Source organism: Daucus carota, chromosome 6 (genome assembly GCF_001625215.2).
Source record: "Daucus carota subsp. sativus chromosome 6, DH1 v3.0, whole genome shotgun sequence".
NCBI classification, from domain to species: domain Eukaryota; kingdom Viridiplantae; phylum Streptophyta; class Magnoliopsida; order Apiales; family Apiaceae; genus Daucus; species Daucus carota.
The window spans coordinates 17,135,481-17,159,684 of NC_030386.2; the positions used below are offsets into that span (position 1 = coordinate 17,135,481).

The window sequence follows — 24,204 nt, forward strand, 5'->3', positions numbered from 1 at the left end:
TCAAGGGATATTAGGACCACGTTGAACTTCTGTTTGGAGATAAAATTAACAAAAGGCACATTAACTACCTTAATAATATATTCACTTATAATATATTCAGTTAATTCGAGTTTAATTTAGGAATTGAGCAGTACATGTACATATTTTGATGAAAACTTGTACTACTAGGCATTTGCCATGAGTTCTTTAACACCATTCCTTGTGTTTTGTATGTGCTATTGTGCTGAAGGTTCAAAGAACCAAAGCAGCATATATTCTAGTAGTACTCATACTGGAAACGAAGACAAAAGAAAATGGGGGTACATATCTCATTTAGCCTAGGCACTAAAGAAAGCCACATGTGGCCTGTGGGTACATGCTAGGGGAGAGCATGGGCTGGTTCGGCTCGGTTTCGGGATAAAACCGGAACCGCAACCGTATATCCTCGGTTTTTAAAATCGAAAACCGCAACCGCCGGTTCGGTTCCGGTTCCGGTTTAAAAAAGCCGGTTCGGTTATAATCGGATCGGTTTCGGTTACAAAACCGACAACTACAAAATTGACAAATAATATGGGGACAAATTGAACCGCGCAATCTAGAAACATAATTAATAAACAGTGGATTTACATTAATACCACTGCAGACTCTGCAGTTACTAGTTGGGGAACAATTACACACTTTTGATGCACCTGTGACCTGTTTGATCAATTTTGTAACAAACAAAAGAAGTCAAAATGGACTGCTGCTAATCTGAAAGGGAGAGATTATCATCTCCTAAACCAGTGAAGTTAAGTCGTTGAGATAACTAATTACACATCTTAAAACACATGCTTATAAATATCCAGCACAAAAGCATAGCAATAGATCCAATGTTTCATTTTAAATCATCAGGACAGCTTCTGTATCAGTATATGGATTGTGGAGTCTAGACCGGAGTCACTGGACAGTGGACTGTATATTTTATGCAACAATCAATTAACACTGGCCCAAATTATAAATATCATATATATATTTAAATAATTTTAAATAAAAAATTTCTTATAAATTATATATAGGGCTGTCAAAAAAATTCGAAAGATCCGATATCCGTCCGAAAAATCCGCAACCGTATCCGAGAAAAAGCGGATATTATTCGTATCCGAAATAAAGCGGATATTATCCGTATCCGAATCCGTGATATTCGAATCCGAAATTAAATACATATATGATATTTAAATTATATAATATATAAGTATATGTAATTAAAATTTTATTTTATTTAGCTTGTATTGTGTGTATATGCATTAAATAATACATTTACATAATTTTTATATAATTGTACAAATACTCAAACACTTTATACATATATAAAAATATTATTAGAGCTTAGTCATCAAAAAATTGTTTGAAAATCATCTTTAATACGGTAGAGTCATCAAAAATATCCGACATCCGTCCGAAATATTCGCATCCGTATCCGAGAAAAAGCGGATATTATCCGTATCCGAAATAATGCGGATATTATCCGTATCTGAATCCGGCCATTACGGATACGGATACGGATATAGGCATATCCGTATCCGAATTATCCGTTTGACAGCCCTAAATTTATATATATATATATATATATATATATATATATATATATAATATTATAAATATTTATATTATTTAAATTATCGGTTCGGTTTTTTCCGGTTCGGTTTTTACTAATAACCGGAACCAAACCCATGAACTCGGTTCGGTTTTTTAGTTTTCGGTTTCGGTTTCGGCTCGGTTTGTTTCGGCTCGGTTTTTACCGGTTTTTGCCGGTTTCGGTTTCGGTTCGGGTTTTTTTCGGTTTTTTGCTCAGCCCTAGTACATGCTTCAGGGGCTCTGCCGGTTCAAATGTCCATCTATTGTACTTCCGCTTCGTAATCATCATGCTCCGCTTCAAAATTTCATCTATTTTGCTCTCACTCAGATTCTTCATAGATAAAAATGTGTCATAGAGTATTAGAGTGGCATTGGATGAATAATTTGTGTTCCGGAATTAAGGCCAAAATTCATGGGCTTGAACGATAATATATACTGGCAAGCTTCCTCATTTTCATTTTCTTTAGCAAATCCTGCAAACAGCAGGCATGATAACTAAAAAGCAAAACAGTAATATTCCTGCCTTGACTGAATTTTTGAATACCGCCTGAAGAACCAAAAAGCATCTATTACAGTATGCCTACAGTTTTAGGTTCTAGTTTGGGTCGCCATGATCTCAGTTTAAAAGCATGACCCCCCCCCCCCCCCCCCCCCCCCCAACACACACACACAACCAAAAAAAAAAAACCCCAACACACACACACAACCAAAAAAAAAAAAAAGATTCCTTACATGCATGACAAATAGCAAACGAAAAGTGAAGACATACCTTTGAAAAGCTTCAGATGTAGGGAATTCCAGAACGCTGCGAGACGAGCATATAGAGTGAATTTCGACCATTCTGTAGTCATTTACAAAATCATTTCAATGTTTCTAAAGTCTAGTTGAATTGTTCTGTATAAATCACTGGTAACCATCTTCTTTCATACAGAAGATGCAAGACAACCACTTTATATTGATCAAAAAAATTTACTAACCCCTAATAAACTGAAGGCGATACCGATACACGGCCATAACAAATGATGTAGATGGTGAGTATGATTTCTGCGCCAGCATATCATTCAGAAAATGATTTATCTTCAATTTCATACAGCAGCACCGCTTCTTTAATAAACCTAAAGCCTCATTTATATGCTGAGAGATTGACCAAAAACTACATGTATTTCCTGATAGGCACAAGGAACCCAGCAGCAACAGAAGTTAATAAGAAATAATGTTTTGAACTGTTTGTGTCAATCAACCAGTTTCGAGCAGGTTGCGCAAGCTGTTGATAAATTAACCTGCACGACAACACAAACTTTATGCATCTAATAAACCTTAAACAAACCAATATAGTTGAGAAACTAATGGATGTGCACCGCAAAAATCTAAAACACTTAATGTTAGGATTCACTTAAATGATTTAGGGATGATGACGTATTTCAACAAACTAAGCTTTCTATATAGACCTAAAAACTGAGGTACAAATTTGTAACGTGAGACTACAAATTTGTGCATTAGAACAAACTACCAATAACTAGTTCTTTCTGTTGCACATAAAATATAGAGATTTCGAAGATTGACTTAAAAAATACAAGACCGCTGCTATTTCTATGAAATAATACCAAGCTACATTGATGAGTCTACTAGGTGCAAATACAGGCGTAATATATGTCGAAGACATCAGTTAATGATACAAGAGTTTTCTGTTTTACCCGGCCACCAGCAGAATATGTCAATAGCATGCCTGCGTAATTCTCATATGAAAGAAATGGCAACTAGTTTGGAGTTTCAAAAGTCAAAACCAAGGCATCCACCAAATATACATCTTCCCAAGATTTTCGTGTGCCACTGCTTCAGCAATCAAGCGACGAGCCTGGCCTTCTACTGCAAGTGGCAAAGATGGTGCTGCTCTAACACCAACAACTACTCCTTGTAGCCGTGCCTCAATATTACTGATAGCCCTCTGCAGTTTTTAACAAGTTGAAGTTTAAGTATACATCCACAACAGGCAATAGTTAGAGATGTTTAGACTGCAACCATGATAAGCAAACACACACACACACGCATATTTGAAGCTATGAGGTAAACTATCGACATATGCTGTTCAACATTACATATCAGCAAATTAACTTCGCAGAATTGGGCTACTTTTAATAAGATAGGAAAGCCAGTGACTTCACAAACATATCAGAGTGGGAAATCTACGTGATTAAACAAGAATGCTCCCCCCCCACACACACACACAAAAAAAACATCAAGCCACATTACAGTACCACTGTACCAGGCAGAAAAACTGAAGGCCTGCTCATTGCAAAAGATACATGTAAAAATGAAGATGTCATTTACCTGGACATCAGTAACTAAAAGTAATTGTGCACAAGATGCTAAGATCATAAATGAAAAAAGTCAAGAAGAAACCTGTGCATGGGGGTTCTGAACTTCCACCCCGCTGGACTTGTGTGACTTGGTCCATTCAACCAACGGATCATGAATAAATGTTTCAAGAACACTCATCAGAGTTTCTCTATGTGTCCGTAGTATAGAAAGTGTGATCTCACAGACTTTCAGGAAGATGCCCTCATATCCAGTAATCCCCAAGCCATCAATCATGTTCTGCATATCATTTTCAGGTTCCAGATTTAATATAAGAATCTAACTAGAAGAAACACATAATGTTTAGTCTGCTTGTCTTTAATAAGCCGCACTTAGACCAAACTCAGAAATTTCACTTCTACTTAAAGTTGCTGTTTTCAAGCTGCGAATATTTACGACTTTTTGTCATTAATTCTACCAAGAGTAGTGAATAACCTATTATTCAAGTATTGTGCTACTTGAAGAGAGAAATATACTTGACAATTGTGAGTTAATATTCAGTAACAGAGATAGATGGTGTTGTCATATAACACTTCATCTGGGAGAAGAAGCAAAACTTATAATTAGTTCAGGACCAAGGGGTACATTAGATCTTAGCATACCTGAGTAAGCCTAAAAGGCACCAGCTCAGGTTTCTCCAACTGTAAGCCTTTGTCAAACAAGCAACTGAAATCAACATGAACACAGTCACCAGTTGTAGAATCAAAAAGAATATTCTCACCATGTCGATCTCCTAAGCCCACTATATGTCCAACCATTGACCAAACTGCAGTAGTCTGTGCATAAGCAACCCGAGCACGAAACCAAGCTGCTGGTTCAGAAAATGTGTTCAGAAACCATTTGTGGAAAACTGGAGGGAACATTGGAAGAATTTTTTTCTTTAGCATTTCATCCTCCGAGATTTTGCCTTGGCATTGATCATAAATGCGCTTAATTTGAGGATTCGTTTTCTGCCTATCAAACTTTCCACAGCTTATATAAATGTCCTGGAGTATATGACGGAGCCCACGAGTGTGAGGCACCCATTCCACCATACCACAATCTTCTGTAAGTGGTATCACTGCAAATGTGCGAATGTAGAGCTTTCTTCGGCGACTTTCAGGGGATTTGGATAATAAACGATTTATCATTGCATTGAATTCCATCATACGGGCATCTTTCCTAAGATCATCCTTTGGTTTACAGAGAAAAGGACGTTCGATACCGTCGCTGCCCAGAAGAACAATCTGTAAATAAACAAATTATTAGTGTAGATGCCAGGTTGTATCAAATATAATCTTACTAGGAACGAATCTGAACAAAAAAAGTTGAGTGATTTGACATGAAAGGGGATTATAGAAATAACACCGCAAGCAGCAAACTTGCAAATTTTGACCTGCTTTACTGCAAGCGTGTTGAAGGAATACAAGAAACTAACCTTTTTCGGCCTCTGAAGTGATGAGAGAATCTCAGCCTCGTCAGCTATTCCCAATATTGTAGGAAGATCTGATGAAAAAATGCAGGATGTAAGTGAGCTGGTCATTTTTGGTTCATAAGTGGGAAGACTAACTGTAAGTGATTGTTGAAGAGGCATAATGATCTCTAATGGCATCATCCTTTTCAGTGAACTAAATTCGGTCGAAATGTTAATCACCCTCGACTTCGATTGACCCGCATGGAAGCACAATCGGATAAGATGATCGATTAAAGAGGCAAACTGCACAAACAATGTCTTTCCATCTACAAGAGGAAAATCTTTACGTGCCTCTTGCATTATTGCTGCAGCTGCCTCTCTTCTAGAAGAAACAGTAGATTTTGAAACTGCTGCCATTATCCACAAAGCTTGCTGAGGAAATTGTTTAAGAACAGAAGTGATGATCCGTTTGACCAATCTAACAATCTCATCATTTTGGTGGCAAATTCTAGAAACTAGTTGAGGCAGCACTGTCAGCCATTGATAGGTTGGCAAATCATTCAAACACCCTCTCATGATACCTAATAACTGCAAGAGGGAAAAAGACATTGAATAGATATAAATCATTAACGAGAGGAATACCAAATGCAGATAGAAATACAATATAGAAAGGTACTTACTTTCCCATTGACATTTTTCATGTCTTTACTGGATGATGAGCCACTCCTCTGATAAATGCTGCCAAAATCAAACCACAAAGTCAACAACCTTGGAAGGGCTTGAAAGAGATTCCGGTGGCCTCTATGGAGTCCCTTTGCATAACATATCAGTGTATCAGGAAGGTAAGACCACCACAGCTTCTCAGTATTTGAACTCCCAGCCGATAGGATGGCTTTTGTTCCCAACTCTGAATTCTCTTCTTGCCTCTTTCTAGCATCAACAAGCACCTCATCATAGTACTTTGCCAGATAGAAGTACCCCTTCTCCCATTTTGGTTGCAGTTCCCTCACTCTAGCATACAGGTTTATCACATCTTCCTTCTGCTTCTGCCCGGTATAATGTGTCCACCTTGAATAAAGGAGGAGAGTCTTTGCAATATCCAGATTCTCGTTCGTAACTTGGGTACTGCATGGCGGCATACGGGATATATTTAGAGGAATCAGTGAATGGCTGGTGATGGAAGATATTGTGACAGAACCTACAACCTCCATGGGCATGTTTAGAAGTGACTGTTGAAGCTCCGCAATGGCACTGTCAGATTGCCTAGTGCTCCACATAAGTTTTGCCTTTTCCATATGAACATTTGGTGAACCTAATGCCTTTGCTTCTAAAATTGCTCGATTTGCCGTCTCATAATGTCCAGCCGAGCGACAAAGCTTTGCATACTGTAGCCAGCAGTTGCCAACTTGAGAACCAAGCCTGCTAGCACCAAAAACCAGTCTGCGAAAAGCCAGAAGTGGCTCCCTTGCCCAGATAGATGGTTGGGTATATCTGAGGCGACTATCCCAGTTTGCCATTCTTTTAGCAAACTCGGGTTCACTAACATGGAACAATTTATTCCTAAAAGAATCACCTTCAAGTAAACTGTGGAAATCCTCTAGTTCGTGCAGCATGTGCAGCTTCACGATGAACGGGTATGCCCGCGTATAAGAATCCATGCCTGCAGCAGCTAGAGGAGCTATCAGAGCTTGTTTTGACATGGCAATCTTCTCAACAACAGAGAATTGGTCTTTTCTCATAAGTGCCTGAAGAATTTTCGCGACATCCATGTCGAAAGATGCATTGCTTTCGGAGCTGCTACAGACTAGACCTTCTTCATTAGCCCCGTCAAGAAACTCATCCATCAAATCCCACATGCCAAGTCTCCATGCTGCCTGAACACCTTGCATACACCATGTTTTCTTGTACTGGGGTATCCTAGATATTAATCCATCCACATGAGTCACAACAGCCTGCAAATGACACATGTTCAATAAACAATTGAGGACATCTGAATGCCTTTGAACAGATTTGGGTTCCATCTGCAGAGCCTGCTCACAGGAAGTCAATACTTCAGCCCAGTTACCTGCTTTTTTATTTATTGCGAGCTGGTCTTGTAAGCTCTTAGACTTACGTAGACATGCCAAACCAGATAAGCCATCAGGCTCATCCAAACCGCTGTATATTTCCATTAGGTATGAAACATCTTCATCTTCGAATACGCCACCCCTTTCTGCAGCTGGATTAAAAGATCCTGACTTTTCCCGAACATGAGATTCAAAGTATAGTAAGGACCTTGCATAAGCTTGACACTTGAAGGAGGCCTTTGCAAGGGTTACCTTAGGAATGGCAGCCAAGAGCTCTGAGACATATCTACACTGCACTAATAACTGGTCCGGATTAGATGAAGGATCTTTACTTTGATCCTTCAACTTAGAAACCTGTTGCTTAGAAGTGGATACTTGCAGAGACTGTGAAAGAGCGAGTTCTTGTTCGACGTCATCCATCCACTGGCCAAGACTATCTAGAAGTGTAAAGACAGCTTGAATACAAACTTCACTCTTTCCGGAACTGATTCTAGGAACAGCGGCGGCATTATTTCCTGAAGCAGCTGAATCTAGAACACATAAGATCTCCTCTGTTATGCCATGTCGTGCCTCCTCGTTACCATGGCAGACAGCATTAAGGACTAAATATGGCAACAGATATGTTGCTGTTTGCACATCATGGCGTATGATTCCTCGACATGCAGTAAAGATACAAGACCGCGAACCAGTTGCATGGACAGTGAGCTTCTTTATCCAAAGATAAATCCATGTTCTAAACGACATTGAAGCCCGATAAATAGGACCAACAACGGCTGAATCTGCCACATTTGGCAGATGATATTTTGATGTTAAACAAGGGGCTATAATCTCTTTGACATAATTAGAAAAACGGTCCCAAAGTATCTGACCCCTCCCATTCATTTTACTAGAAGCACTGTTGGTCCCGACTCTAAATACAGGAATCTTCGATGATTGTTTATCCTTGACTGTCTGCAATGTAGACGCTGCAACATTTTCATCAAGGGATGCTTCACAACCTGCCATTTTTAGCAACTCTTGTATTGCCAGTGCAGCTGAGTCCTGAATATTGGTGTCGGGTGCAGCTCTAAAAGCCCTGGCTAAGTGCTTGTGAATCAACTCAAAGATCAAGTCATCATCTGAACATGCAATTTTGAAACGCTGGCTTGAAAAACCCTTTACTTTGGCAGGATCAACTGCACCAAGTGCTCCAAGGCAATCTGCACAGACCAATTTCAAACGCTGTCCAACAGAAGTCCTTGATTCCTCAGCACATCCTCTAAGAAGAGAGGCAATCAATGAGCTCAAAACATCCATATCTGAATCCCCTTCCCCAGTGACAACAGCTGTGACTTCTTCCCTTCTCAGGTTCAGCAGTTTGCTCAGTTCACATGCTACCATATACCTGACATTCAAATTCTCGTGATTTAGCCCCTCAACAACATCTAGCAACTGATCTTTCAAAGTGATTACCCCGCGTACTTCTTCTATTACTTTGTTTACTCTTGCAAGGGCGGAAATTCTGGGCAGAAGTGTGAACTCGCGAATATGCTGCTTTAAGATCGATCTATTTTCAAACACGAGTTCTTCTAATATTTCCACAATTTTATTCATATGTGAAGATGAATTTTCTTTATCTTTCTCCAAGAAAGGAGTAAGGGCAGCAAACACTTGAGATATTACATGTTGAGTACTTGATGGTGACACCTTTCCTAATTGCTTTATGAAGAAATGTAAAACAGCAAGACCTTCATTCTGGAGTGATTCTTTATCAACGGCATGCATGAGAAGAACCATCAGTTTTGGCACATAAGTGCTCAGGTGGGCACCCATCATGCCTATCAGCATTTCAATTCGTTTCATGGCTTGGATCTGCAATGAGATATCTTCTGAATGAAGCATTTTTCTACTGATTCTGTTGAGAAGACCAGCAAAATGATTTCTCAGGAAGCCTGGAAGATCATCATCAGTACCAGTTAGGATTCTTGCGACTTCTTTTATCACCTGAGGAACCCTAGACAGCCTGTAAAGAATACCAAATTACAGTAAACATGAAGATTTTTAAAACAGAACACACACACAGACATTGGTCAATAAAATAACTCATTGCTAACTGCTTTGTGCATCTGATTTGGAATTTCAAATTGTCTGCTGCCCTCTGTATCCTAATATAAATAAAATCAGTTATTGTGATTTCATAGACAGCAACCTGATCCACTATCGTTCCCCGCAATGAGCTAGAGTTTGTGTCAATTTGCTCATAGATTAATTCTGCTAACTAATATGTGAACTTTTAGTTTGAATCTACCATTGTACCGATACAGTCAGCTGACATGCACTATTCTATCCACCACCAGTTAAAAATTTTGTTTGACTAAACTCCAAAGGAAGTCAACGGAGTCCTAAAAGAAGATAAATTATAAGGCGCTAACTCTTGATAATGTAATTCAACGTGCTAAGTTGCTGTATATACAGTTGGTAATTTGACATCAGCTTGACATTATACTGACACAGAAAAAAATTACATACCTTTTGCTTGTTTCATCTGAATCACCCTGATCCACAAAGCATACCAGTTCATCTAAAAGTGCAGGCAATGCAGCTGCAAAAATTTCCTGCTTATCTGATTTAGCATGCTCGTGGTAAAACAGCAAAGCGGATTCCAACACTCGTCTATCTGCTTGATGAAGAGCAAAAGCAAGCACCTTTGGTATCCAGTCAACTATAAGTTTCACCATGTCTATATCTGTGTCCAAACACTTAGCCAAATTATTTAAGGTAACAACTTGAAGATCGTTACTGTGCTGAATCGTGATAAGCTTCGGAAGAACAACAGGTATTAGTCTTTTAACAAGTTCATTCATCTCCACACTAAGAACAGAAACAGCGAATTCATTGACTATTTCTGGTCGAGTTGTAAGCCTAATACAGAGGTAGTCATATAGCTCATCTCGAATATAAGCAACTTTGTTAAGGATTACTTCTAACCCTCCTTTAAAATGGAAAGAACAAGATCTGTGTATCAATCTCGAGGCAGTCATTCTCACAGTCACATGTGGATTATCAAGTTGATCAACCAACAAAATAAGAGAGAACAAGAAGAGTTGATTGTTTGTATCAACTGTATTCATGATCTCGGAAGTGGCCTCAAGAAGAGTATCATACAAATGGGGATCATCTGCTGCTGCCAGCGCATGCTTTATCTTGTCTAGAAACTTCTGTTCTTTAGTTTTTTCTCCTGTTTCTTCATCTAAAAACAAACAATTTAAAATACGATCCTCAAGGAAGAAGCCAATTTGAGGATTAAATGCGTCTCTCACAGCCTTATTTCTGTGAAAGAGTAGAAAGTCGATGCATTTTATCCAAACAGACCTAGTTTCAAGAAGAACTTCGGTGGTCCCATGTGCAAGGACCCGTCGAATCATTTCAACACATGAAATTTGAACCTCTTCTGATGAATTGTCATATAGAAGATCAAAAAAAATGGACAGAAGCTGTACATAATCAGTATTTAAATCCAACTGCAAACCTAGAATTTTATGATGGTGCATATCTAACGAATGTAACCCAATACTATTTGCAACACTCTGATCGCACTTCGAGCACCAAAATCCTCGCATGAGGTGATCTAGTGACCAGTTGAGCTTCTCATTATTAATTTTCAGGAATAATTTGCACTCAGACTCGCAAAGACCAACTCCAGTACAAGATCCACAAAGGCATGCCAGATAACCCATGCAATGTGGAATGATTTTCCTTATCTGCTCATTATGCTCTCTCTCCAGGTACCTGTGAAATAGAAACACCACCACACAAAATTCTAACCTTTATTTTTAGTGGTCAAGATTGTAGAATGCCAAATGGACAACATGCAGAAGTAATGTGAGGAAAAAAAGAATATGATTCTACTCGTAAGAACCAGAAAGGGCAGTAGAGCTTTATCTAAGTTAAAGGATTCATCATATAAAGATATGAAGGCAAGCATTGGTAATAGTCTTCCTCTTACCCCATCCTTTTCAATATATGTGTCAGCATTCCAGAACCAGACCAGAAGACAATCACCGGCATAGCAATAATGGCTTCCATCCTGACTACTTCGGCTTCATCACGAAGGCCCAAATCCAGTACTTCAAGATTACTGCCACTTTGTGACAAAGAGACCATCTTAGACACAACTTGAAGAGACAAACACTTTGCCTTCCATTGTAGGTGCTGATCAGTTATTCCAAAAGAATTGGTCCATGGAAGCTTTAGGACATATTGCATGAATTCTGCAGCACTATTCTCATTTTGGAAAAGTTTGTTCTCCATGGAAAAAAAACCTAAGTGCATGCAAGAATTTGACAAAAGGCAGTTAAAGTAAATTTAAAAAAAAAAAATTAATCATAGAAGTGCAATGTTCCAGTATATGAGCAAACTTTGAGGACATGTTCTTTCAAGTATAAGCATAAAGAACACAAAAGAAGAAATATAGGGAACAGTCCATTGCACGTATATTTATAGTGGAGCAGCTAGGGTCAAAATTGACGTTTTTTCCTACATACTTATCGACTGACCTCAATATCTTTCTGTACCATCTGATTGGGGAAAATAATCCATGAAGGACATGAGATAGGATATATATCTTACACGACCCAGGAGGCGACAACAAATCAAGAACAATTGATAGGATGCGAGCAACAATTATTTGTAGTGCAAAATTAGCACATAAACCACTGTCTAAAATTTCATTTTGGCAAACAAACATAGCGTTAGTATTACCAAAAGAAACACAACTTTTAAAAGAAAAATGATATCTAATCCGTAATCTTTAATACGAACCATGAGCAACTTGCCTTTCTACCTTTAAAAAGAATCTAAAAATCGAGAAGAGGCCTGACATTCAGATCTAAAAAGCTATAGTACATCATTACAAGTTTTATTAAATGGTTTAGTTTAATCTTTGATCTTGCACCACATAAGATGTCATCGAGCCACTTTCGCCTTCACCATCACAGCTTATAAAAGTTTGGCCAGGTATTACCAGATAATAAAATTATAATGACCCAATCTACAAACTTGAGCTTTACTACCTCTGTTAGTACACACACACATAATGTCCTTGAGTATGCTAAAGCACTACTTTTTCAAGACTTGATATATACTTATCTAAACAGTAGCTGACAATAACATTTTCAAAATTCAAATCTTTAATATATGTTCCTTAAACTATCTAAGCTGACAACTTATAATATATATAGGTTATGATATCTGCCTCACTAAGCATCCTTAAGGATTGTAATTAAGGGACACTGGACAAGTATAGTTGGACCAAGTAGTCTTGTATCAGTATAAAAAACATACAGATAAAAAATTGTGCTCAATCCTTTAAACTTGATAAATTGCCTTACGTTCTGTAAGTAGTACACAGTGAATTGCCTCGAGGAAGATAGATAACTCAAGTGTGATGGAAAGTCCTTGTCTCGCCTGTAAAATATAACCATCTATTGAAACAGGGCAAGACTAGATCTTACAATAACTAAATTTGCAAATTAACGTACCTGCTCACAGACCCAGGAAATCCAACCACGCATATGCACAAGCATGCATCTTGAAAATTCGGTGGGGACATATCCACAGAAAACGATGCAAATTGTGCTAAGAGCCATTAAAGCAATATCTGGCGCTAAGAAAGTGGTTTTGTCATCAGGAGGTTGTAGCCGTTCAAGAAACGAAACTAGTGAGCTGCGCAAGTAATTGGCGTATTCCTTTTCACGTTCAGATGTTATACAGTTAAGTTTGCCCATATCCTGAAAGTCGGAAGTGCATTCGATGAATACTTCAGTTTTTTTACGGCGCTTTGCTTTAAGAACTTCGGCAGCCTGACAAGACCTTTTCTCTCCAACCCTCAATACTTCAAATTTGTTGTTGGCTAAATGTGAATGGTCCACACTGCCATTGTTTTTTGTTACTTCGGTAAGAAGATCAGGAACAAGGGTAGATAGGGCAACCTGAAAGCACTCTATGAATACAAAAGAGGGCTTTGAGGAACAAATCATATCAAGGAGAGTCTCAGGCCTCCAGATGTGAGGGGGGCAACTTTTTGCAATTCGAACATATGCACTGCACAATGCAGCCTGTAAAAGCAGAGACATAAAGTAGAGAGTCATCATATATGCCAAAGAAATGAGTTGATCATTAAAATAAAGAAACCAGTATATTCGAAAGAAAGCCTCACAAAATATTGACTACAGTGTACAGAATATAATTAATAAACTAGATTAACCTTTAACTCAGGACTTCTTGTTTTCTGCATAGATACAGCAAAGACATTGACAAAATCCGTAGCAGTCAGCTTGACAACATCATCAGGACAAATCGAATGAAGTGCATTAAGGCATTCTCCAAGTGAGGAATCATAACTTGTATTTCTGTCATATATATTGTAATAGGTCATTAAGAAATTATCGCAGACATGAAACCAAGAAACCAAGATTGTTGCCACGATAAAACAAGAGCTAGACTTACCCAAAAATCCAGCAGTAAATTATCCTTAACTCTTCCCACTATTGACTATTCAATAAAAAAATTAATTGCTACTTAACATGAAATATATTGTGAGCGCACATAGATTGTGAATTTCTACAGTCAGTTGTTCTTGAAGCAAGAAGAAAAACTCATGCTTACTGCCGGAAATATATTCTTAGGTTTTTTGATAAGTAAACAAGTTCAAGAAGGCGAGTCAATATCCATAAAGCTAATTATTCAACAATTTCCAGCAAGTGCAAACATTTTAAAGAGTTAATTGCAAAACGCATCCCTTCAGTTCGGGCCAATTGCACTTTATTACCTAAACTTTTGATAATTGCAGAATGCATCCCTTAACATATTTTGGCGCCTCACCTTGAACCCTTTTGGCCCATTTTTGTCTGTTTTGACTAAAGGGATGCATTTTGCAATTGACTCACATTTTAAATCATATCTTCCAAAAACATGCTATAAGGAATAAGGATCAAAGAATTTGGTTAATCCATAAAGCTGTAATGTGTTTCTAAATCACTTAAACAACACAAGGATATGTTTAGATATTTTCAAAACTTAACTTGTGACGAGCTAAATAGGTATTAATTTGCATATTTACGGTCCATCCACCCTATTACAATAAACTAATTCAAAGCAGTCTGTCTCTAATATCTACAAATATCAAACCTCTTCTAGAAGCACGTATAGCCAATGCCGCTTTCCGACTTTAATATCACATTCGTCTTTAATACTTAACCATGATATCGATGCATATATCATACATGCACAATATCGCAAAAATGAACAAGCCACGGTATACACTGCAATCAAGATACATTCCTTTCCCTCCCAAGACATACATTCAATTATCTCTATTTGGTTGGCCATTAAAATTTAACAGCCAGGTGTTACAAATGTAAACATGCAAAACAAAGGAAAAACTTCAGAAAGAAAAATTATAATAAAAAGGCAGTGAGCATCGATAAAGAGACGCACCTGAAAACCCAGGGTAACTCCTCGTGTTCACTTAATATAGTAGATATTGACCTAATTATTTTTTCACTAGGAACCATCTCAGAATTCAGAACTGCTCCAATAACACGTGTGAAGTCAAAGCATGCCTTCAGAAAGAAATGATTAGTAATTAAGCAAGTACCTCAAGTCTTATATTACACAATACACAGGAACAAACTCTAACGGTAAACAGTATATGAACAAAAATATTAGCAGTTAACAATTACTGACAGTGAACTTCATAGCATACAGATATTATTATATTATCAGAACAGAAGTACGCAAATTTGCAGTATAATGCTACTTACCATTTGCAAATCACCATTTCCATAGCACAAAAGAGTACATGCAGCCACAACACATGAAGTGTTGATGAGTCCTTCAACATATAGTGTTCCTTCAGTCAAAAATTTAGAGAGAAGCTTAATTGTCCAAATAGCAAAAGGCTGCCACCTGCTTCTGCCTGTCAGGTTGATCAAAATACCATAGCCAGTGGTAGGCTTGCTGCATGCTGGAATATCACTGAGAAGAGCAGTACTCGAGATACCACCAAGCGATTCACAGAAACACTTCAGAGATACTTTGCTAGAGTTTGAATGGCTAGCAAGATCAGACTGGGAAGCTACATATTGCAAGTCTACATGAAAACATGAAACAGGTTAACTATCTCACTTGTCATATTTAGGGTATAAGCTACTACTTCAATTCCAAAGGTAAATATGCAAATGGATTTCTTTAAACTTCATTTGGAAAACCTTAAGGTTTAGAATTGATGTGTGCATATATGTGACCTCAATAGATGTCAAAGTCAGCATTGCACACTGCTGACAAAGCCTGACTGTGTACAAATTTCAAACATTCTCACTATTTTTTTTATATTGAGACACTCGAATAACAATCTAGATTTTTCCATTTTGGAATATTGCAAATTTAATGGATTAAATCAAATGCATCTCTTTTCTGAAATGGATGGAAAATATTATACAAGGAAAGCTAGGCAGCCTATGGGGTTATATCAGATAAGGAAAGCTAGGTGGAATGGCTGATTAGTGTGAATTAGACGGTTCCATGTCATTCCAACACATAAAAATAAGATACATGCAAATGTGATTGCAGAATATAGACAAGGAATTTACAGGCGGTAAAAAGTATTGAGGCGAGACGCAACAGCATGCTATAAAATGGTAAAAGCATTGATCTGTCAACAATATGTATCCAACATGTATTACACATCAAGCCTCCATGACTATTTATGTGAGGTTTGCAGTGAGACCTTCAATTACCAACATGGTGTCCATAAAGAATTGACGAAACATATCCCGGTCTCCAGTACGCAGCAAGGATAAAAGGGATCCAACTGTTTCAAAAATCACTCCATGGCGAGAGCTGAAAAATAAAGGTAATTTTTTCACTTCCGACAAAAATGTAATCAGGCATGTTTGTAAAAAAACATAGGAACAAATTTCTATATGCAACAAAATCAAAGTATTTAGCATCTTGTATGGCAACTGTAGTGTAAAAATAGAGCACTGACTACAATCACTCAATCAAGCATACCATTAGACTAGGCATCCAGGGTATGGGAGTCTATTAAGCCATTTAGTATTTTGGGTAGTTTCTTATGTTTAAGTGGTCTTAAGTTGCCAATCATCTGGTCATCTTGCGAGGTAGGAAGTCTGTCCTACCCAGTCTTGTAATTCAAAAATCTAATGCCTATAAAACTTCGGCACAACCGTCTGAAGGCCTTTAAACTGCCCTCACCACTTCTAAAAGTGATTAAAGTGAGAGACCCAGACAATCTTATATATTTCAGAGGTGTGTGGTTTCAACATGTCGTACTTCTGCATTAGTAATCTCCAAACAGCTATATACTCTTATAATTGTTTTTACAATATCATTATGATCCAGTTAGGGATTTAGGAGTTCTGCAATACATCCCTTCACTAACTTGCAAGGAAATATATCAATTATCAAAACATACTTAAATTCTGGTGCTCTCAGTTCTTGCGTCTTTAAATACTAATTCTAATAACAGAAATTGCATGATATCTAAATATAATATATAAAGTCAATTTAAATTGATTAAATGCTGAAAAATAAACGGGTTAAATATCAAAGTGATCACTGAAGTGGAGGTCATAAATCTTCGTTCACCAATCTTATCGTGGTATCATTTGATCATTAAAGTCACAATAAATATCAAACAAGTACATCTAAATATGAGTTCAAATACTAAAAATATTATTTATAGAGTTTTACACATTATTCTTGAATGTAACCACAACCAAGTAAAAGGTTATGTTTTCTACTATTTATGATAATATATTTAAATTTTATCAAGTTTATTTACTATTTATTTTTTATTATATAGTTATTTTCTTTGTTTTAATTAAAAAGAAATAGTAAAATAAACTTAATAAAATCTAAATATACTATCATAAATACCAGGAGTCATAACCTTTTACTTGATTGTGGTAACATTCAACAAAATGTGTAAAACTCTATAAATAATATTTTTACTGCTTGAACTCAGATTTAGAGATACTTGTTTGATATTTGTTGTGACTTTAATGATTCAAATGATACCCTGTTAAGATCGGTGATTGAAGTGATATATGACCTCCACCTCAGTGATCATTTTGATATTTAACCCAAAAATAAACCATACCAGAAGGAAGGCTCGGCGAAGAAAGGCAATATGCGACAAATGATAGGTAAGACAGCAGCAGAATTTCCATGGAAATAAACTCCGGGAATGTTGTTAGCAGTATATGTCAACAGCTTCAAAATTGCAGTTACTTCTCTATCATTGGCTACCAAAAACAAATTCGAAAAAAAGTATGAATCCAACAGTTTATTATACAGTGTGAGCATATACACACATACCTGAATGCAATTATACATCAGCCAACGAGGGATGCACAGAATCACAATGCATCATACAGATTAATGTCATGTGTATATGTATATAAAAATTCACCAGCAATAATATAAACGCAATTATACAGTGTGGATGTATGTATACATAATTAACCAATATATAGAGAAAACGAACAAGACAACAGTGTGTCATGGTGTATGTGTACATACACAACAATATACATAAGATTACGAACATTGCACTAATATACAGTGTGTAAGTGATACACCTAGAACGAATGCAATTACCGGATAAAATAATTAGGCCTGATACAAACACGATTAGGATTAACAGAGACATAATAAAATCGAGGAAACGATGCACACAAACCTAACACACCTAACAAGGACATAATACATCAACAAGGACATAATACAACACAAATGCATTTATCGGAAAAAATTATTAGGCCTAACACGAATGCAATTACCAGATAAACAATAAAATTGAGGAAATGATACACACAGACCTCACACACCTAACACGGACATAATACAATAGGAATGCAGAAAATGAAACACACAGGCCTAATAGGAATGCGATTATCGATAAATATCGAGGAAATGAACACAGTGAATAGAGTTCAATACAGCGAGAACAGAGTGTGAGTATATAGAAATGAGTGAGATTACATAATTACGTACCGGTGGAAGAAGGAACGACATAAGTGTGGAGGAGATTGGGGATGACAGCGCGGAACCTAATTTCCAAAGCGTCGTCGTTTTGATCATCGCCTCCGGTTCGGTTGAGTGGCGGTGTGGATGATGAAGCTGCTATTCTTTCTCGAAGTTCGTGCACTAGACTTGATAAGTTCTTCGCCATTGAAACCCTCTCTAAGCCCTCTCTCTCTCTCTCTCGCTCGCTCGCTCCCTTCCCTCCTTTTTCAATTGAATGCTAAAATTTATTAATTCGATATTAGTTTTGCCATTTATATTGTTACAAAATGGGGTGAATGAGTAATATCTAATACTCCCTCTATCCCATTTAATTGTATACGTTTCTTTTCAACTGTTCGACACGCATTTCAATGCTTTTATAAAACATAGTTCTGTAACTTATTTTTGGGATTTTTTTTTTCTGAATAAAAATATAACATTCAAACTTTAATTCAGAAAAAAAAAATTTAAAAATAAATTACACAACTACGTTTTACAGGAGCATTAAAGTCTGTGTCGCGTCCCCGTCCCCCAATGTATACTACTCAGGGGGACGGAGGGAGCAAGTAATTTGATACTGTATTAAACTAGATGTTAGAATTTAGAAAGTACTACCTCTGTTTCTATGTTTCTTTTTACTTGTCATTTTGACTTTTTGCACGTAACTTAAGGTGAGTAAAAAATATAATTCCGCTTATTATTTTTAAATTTTTTTTTTTGTGAATAAAAATATAAACTATAAACTTTAATTCGGAAAAAGAAAATTTTAAAAATAATAAGTAGAAATATGTTCTTTAATCACCTTAAGTTACGTGCAAAAAGTCAAAGTGACAAGTAAAAAGGGACGGAGGTAGTAATTTTTTTATTTTATTTTTTTGGTTGTATAAATGTTATTATGTTAACAGTTTTTGAAGCCTATGCATTTCAATGTTAATGGACGTACTCAAATGTTTTGCTCCAAACTTATTCAATTCTACTTTTCATATTATTCGACGAAGAATTTTATTATTTTAATTTTTTCACCTAATTTGAGATATAAAAAAAAATATTTTAACACATTAGTTATCAATAAACGACAAAATAATATGCTCTTCTCAATTATTATAAAGATAGGAAAAATCAAACTTGAGATGCAAAGATTCAAATAATAGGTAGAATCCTCATCAGAGCCATTGCAGCTTCTTCCATATCAGTTACGAGTTGAATACTAGCTCACATTCATTGTTCTGCTGCATCTTTTCTCAGAAGATCCCAGTACATGTTCCAGAACAGACTTATTCTTTTTGATTCATATAAATGTTGACAGTGGAAAGTGTCTTCCTCTTCCGATCTTCCCTTCGTCTCACAAGTTTAGTAATGTCACCATTTTGCAGCCTCGTAGATGATTTCATCATCAATAATCCAAATTTGTTCGAGAAGATTTTACAGTTGGCATGTTGCGAATGTTGATGTCAATGGGGCGGAACAGATTGTCAATGTCCATTTCTTTGACGATTCTAATAATCTCTTCGACCAAAAGGCCTCTTCTTTCGTACCTTTCTACAGCATTTTGGTGGTTCATTTTGTGTGTTGGCCATAATGACATCTGAACCTTGTTCAACTCTACCATGTCTCTCGTCACAATGGGAGGATTCGAATACCAGTGATCCTTCTTGTTGTCAATATAACTGCGGAGGAAAGTATACAGAAACCAATTAATTCGTCACAACAGATTTTGTACACGTAATATGTGGCCAATTTTGAGAAAGGCAGTATCATTAATAAAAAGAAACAATAGGTCAAGAGAATTTCAACATAACCAAACTAACCTTGCTATTCTCTGTTTCATCACATTGACCTTTTCTACAGGAGTAGCAATATGAAAGAAAAAATCAATGGATTCATCCATATCAGGACTCCGATATAAGTTATGAATAGGCATTGTTGAAAGAGTGCTATTAGGATAGATGATTTTCTGGCTGTCGAATCTGAGGAAGACTGTAGTCAGAATGTTCATTTCTTCCACAATCATCTGAAAAGTGTAGAATTAGGCCCAAAATAGCCTACACGATAAATAATTTATACTAGACACACTCTTGTCAATATGGTGGCTGATAGACATATGGACTCAAAATAATTGCATGAGTTCAGACTTTGTTTTCTTCATACCTGAACTCCTCCAATCTCACAACGATCGCCCACATCAAATGGATGCATCACAAATAAGAAGATGAGAGCTTCGAAGATTGTCTTGCACGTGTTTCCAAATATGAATGTCACCAGAACGAGCTGAGAGCTTACGGCTACTAGAAGTTGGCGTGATGTAACTCCCAGTATCACGAGGCCTATAATCACAATAATGATACTGACCAACACATTCACCATATTATGCAGTTTGTTGACCGCTGTTTTTGTATCATTTAGCGAAAATGCAAGTGCTTTTCGTTCTCTGAAAGCATTTACCTACAAGAATCAAAAGGTAGCAATCACTGATATTACATGCCTAGGCCTTGTAATCATATAAAATTTAGTCTAAGACTAAATTCTTACCACCCAATTCCTGAGGTCTCTTTTGCTAATTTTATTAGATGCAGGAATTCCTTCTATAATCTCCATAGCCCTCTCAGCCTCATTTTCTCCAAGGAAACGTAACAAGTCTTGCATATGTATGTATCTGTCATAGACCAGGATATCAAAACTAGCATCAGTGGGCCTGTTAGTACAACATGTTTTTATGATTCTGGAGTTGCAAGAAAGGCAACACACATACTAATGATCATATTCTAAGATCTTCGGATCCCTTATTCTGTCACAAAACTAAGTCCGCGACTTCAGATTCTACATCACCACTGTCATGATCTGTTAAACTTTAGAGTTTCTTAATCATTTATTCATTTTCAGTAATGCATTAGTCGGATCACTTGTACTTTCACCAAATGCGAAACAATTATAAAATCGCAACATCATCTCAATAAACACATATCTAACTAGAAACAGGAGAGCTAAGCATTTCTAGACGACAAACAGAAAGAATGAAGCCAGAAAAGTAAATTCCTTACTTAGACTTGGACTTCCTTCTAGCTACGTTATGAAATATCTTCCTGGCTGCAACTTTAGCCTCGTATTCACTACAAATCTGATTAGTAGAAGGGTCTTGAATATTAGTAGGCACGCCCTGTAAATGCTCGTCGAGAGTAGTAAGAGCCCTATAACGAACTAATTTTATCAACCTTTTCATATTCCAAGCAGAGATATTCTTAGGATTCAGCTTATGCAATTGAGAAACAAGAAACTTGTCCTCATCCTGTTTCTTACTAAAAACCCCTACGTCGTCTTTCTTATTAGGAGTAATACCTGAATATTGTTTCACTAGCTCATTCTCGCCACATGCTACAGTTCTGAAAGCTGCTGCCCTGAGATCAGGAGGAAGAACAGTGTCTGCATCCTCAAACTTTGAAATCTCAACCATCAAATTCCCTTCTTCCTCAATTTTGTCGTGAATCTCAATCATAGGAGGACCCGTTAACATTTCAATCACATATTGATTAAACAGTGTATCTTGAATCCGATCAAAGAACGTTTTCACATGAAAAGATGAAGCAAAAACCTTAATCAATAACGTTTTCACCACCCATATCAATGTAGCCGCCAACAAACACCACAGAAACCTGTCCACAAACCGCAAGAATCTGTTACGTGCAACCATAACCTTCTTGTCAAACAATTCATTCCAAGCTACCAAAACCAAACTTAACCACACACAGTTCTGAACAGATTTCCTTAAAGCATAAACAAAATACACAACACGTTTCCGCAACATAAAATTTCTCTCAATACAGAACACAACAAATCTAATCACCCAGTCAGAAACCAATCTACCACAAATCAACACAAGTAACAAAACTTCCCATTTCCATATATGCAATCCATGATACTTTTTCCTCTTCCACTTTGAAATCCCAAGAGTACACATCAAAAACGTGACAATCAAGACAAGACTAGTACATTCTATTTTCGCCAGGGTGTTAAAGTTCAATTTCTTGAGATGGAGAGGCACATCATCATCATTAAAAGCCTCATCATCATCTTCCTCCGATGCTTTACCCGAACCCTCCCCCGACTTCCTCTGACCTGCATTGCTTCCCTGGCCCGATCTCCTCCTCGATACAGGCTGGTCAGCTAGCCTACCCTTTGTCCTCAATATACTCTTCCCTTTCACCCCTTTATTACTAGCCCCATTCTTGTGAGACACATTTGACAGTCGATTCCTCAGGCGATCATCTACCAGATCATCATCCGGATCCAAATCATCATCAGAAGAAGACACCTCGATTTGAGCCTTAAACGACACTTTCGATTCTCTAACCTCAATTTCACATTTAGGAGGTCCAGAAACGCTCTGAAACGGTTCCAACTTCCCAACCTTCGAATTCACACCTAGCGAAACCTCACTCTCATCCTTCACAGCGTCTGTACAAAACTGAAAGCTGCTACTCTCCTCCGCGACAACTCCGCTGACATCATCATCGTTGCCAGTGGCATTGTCTTCGATTTTAAGAATGACCTCACTCTGGTGACCCGACAGAATTGGACGTCGTTCGTTTGTTACATCAGAGACATCACCTGAAACTTTAAATGATCTCTTGAACATTAAATTTATGTGTTCAAACTCTTCTGTACTCTCACTCTAACTTTGCATGTACAGATATGTAAAATATCAAATCTAACACATACATGCCTCACAGTTGTAGTCGTGAATAAGTGCAGATGGCATTTACAGAAAATAAGCCGGGACTTTAGCTTAGACTACTGAATGAGTACTACAGTATAATAGTTTACATTTCACTGTTTTTATGGACTAGTATTAAACAGAAAGGTACGACTTTAAAAGGAAAAATAGGTGTACAAAATTTCTTGTAACATATAAGTTCGTTTGGTATGAAAGATAGTTAAATGTGTACGAAAATTACATTTAAATTTTCGTTTTTGGTGACTAGTGAGTGTGTTAACGTGTTTATTATGAAATCAAAATCTCATAATTTCACTCATTCTCTCTCCAAATTTCAGCTTTTTCAATCTCATAATCTCATTTATTGATCCTTTCGTCTCTCCAAATTTTAGATACTCCATCGAAATGTATATAAATTTCTCAACACTGATCATTTACCTATTCCATACTATTTAAATATTCATGATAAGGCAATTTATTTACGTATTCTGGACTATTTACACGTGAATCCTTTCTAATATCACATAAACATCAAATAATTATGATGACCCCCATCGAATCTTATCTTTTTTTATATAATATTTGTTTCAATTTATAATATAATTTATAAATATTTTATTATTATATAACTATATTTAGTTTAAATAAATAAATATATAAGTAATTTTAAATAAAAATATTATATTTAATTCATAATTAAAATATATTAATAATTAGAAAAAAAAGCATTACAAGAACATCATAATTGATAAAACATTACAAAAGCATGAACAAAAGTTGATTAAAGGTAAAAGGTAACGGACGGGCTGAGCCTAATTTCTTATTATTTCTCTTTCACGCTTGACTATGTGATCAATTCTTATTTAATATCCAGGATAACAACTTTTTTCTTTCTCAATATTACTCGATTCATGTGACCAATTCCTGTTTTAGTATCCGTGCTCCCAACAGTCAGACTCATTTGACCAAATCTTGTTTTAGTATTTTCAGACAATAATTCAACCACGCAGTATACTCTT

At 36.8% G+C, this 24,204-nt stretch overlaps 2 protein-coding genes across 7 annotated transcripts; both read right to left on the reverse strand.

The window, feature by feature from the left end:
• Nucleotides 1-69: 69 nt before the first annotated feature.
• Nucleotides 70-18,728, reverse strand: LOC108226421 (serine/threonine-protein kinase ATR). Of its 6 annotated transcripts, none has more exons than XR_010284529.1 (18): nt 18,466-18,727; nt 17,570-17,714; nt 16,175-16,287; nt 15,210-15,538; nt 14,884-15,008; nt 13,652-13,796; nt 12,927-13,502; nt 12,777-12,852; nt 11,393-11,708; nt 9,916-11,175; nt 6,022-9,409; nt 5,366-5,929; nt 4,551-5,174; nt 3,994-4,188; nt 3,288-3,538; nt 2,571-2,873; nt 2,363-2,398; nt 70-2,066 (listed from the first exon to the last, which is right to left on the reverse strand). XR_010284529.1 is itself a non-coding variant. In XM_017401373.2 (15 exons), the coding sequence occupies exons 1-15, from the start codon at nt 18,641-18,643 to the stop codon at nt 3,371-3,373; spliced, it is 8,202 nt and encodes a 2,733-aa protein (XP_017256862.1). In that variant the 5' UTR covers nt 18,644-18,728; the 3' UTR covers nt 2,897-3,370. The 6 variants fall into 6 exon arrangements, 1 of the variants encoding a protein (XP_017256862.1); XR_010284530.1 differs by having other exon boundaries at nt 70-2,140; XR_001807664.2 differs by having other exon boundaries at nt 2,363-2,434.
• A 1,891-nt stretch (nt 18,729-20,619) lies between these two features.
• On the reverse strand, nt 20,620-23,240 carry LOC108225963 (mechanosensitive ion channel protein 8). The gene is made up of 3 exons (XM_064080101.1): nt 21,516-23,240; nt 21,007-21,130; nt 20,620-20,919 (listed from the first exon to the last, which is right to left on the reverse strand). Exons 1-3 carry the CDS (start codon nt 23,105-23,107, stop codon nt 20,620-20,622), a joined length of 2,016 nt encoding a protein of 671 aa, XP_063936171.1. The 5' UTR covers nt 23,108-23,240.
• Nucleotides 23,241-24,204: the final 964 nt, after the last annotated feature.

Coding starts and splice junctions, on each gene's coding strand:
- LOC108226421 (XM_017401373.2), bottom strand. CDS start 18,643: ATGGCGAAGAACTTATCAAGTCTAGTGCACGAACTTCGAGAAAGAATA. Junction 12,853..12,926: donor TTTCCTGGGTCTGTGAGCAG/GTACGTTAATTT, acceptor TATATTTTACAG/GCGAGACAAGGACTTTCCAT. Junction 5,175..5,365: donor CACTTCAGAGGCCGAAAAAG/GTTAGTTTCTTG, acceptor GTTTATTTACAG/ATTGTTCTTCTGGGCAGCGA.
- LOC108225963 (XM_064080101.1), bottom strand. CDS start 23,107: ATGTTCAAGAGATCATTTAAAGTTTCAGGTGATGTCTCTGATGTAACA. Junction 21,131..21,515: donor AGAAGGAAGTCCAAGTCTAA/GTAAGGAATTTA, acceptor GGTCTATGACAG/ATACATACATATGCAAGACT. Junction 20,920..21,006: donor GAGACCTCAGGAATTGGGTG/GTAAGAATTTAG, acceptor TGATTCTTGTAG/GTAAATGCTTTCAGAGAACG.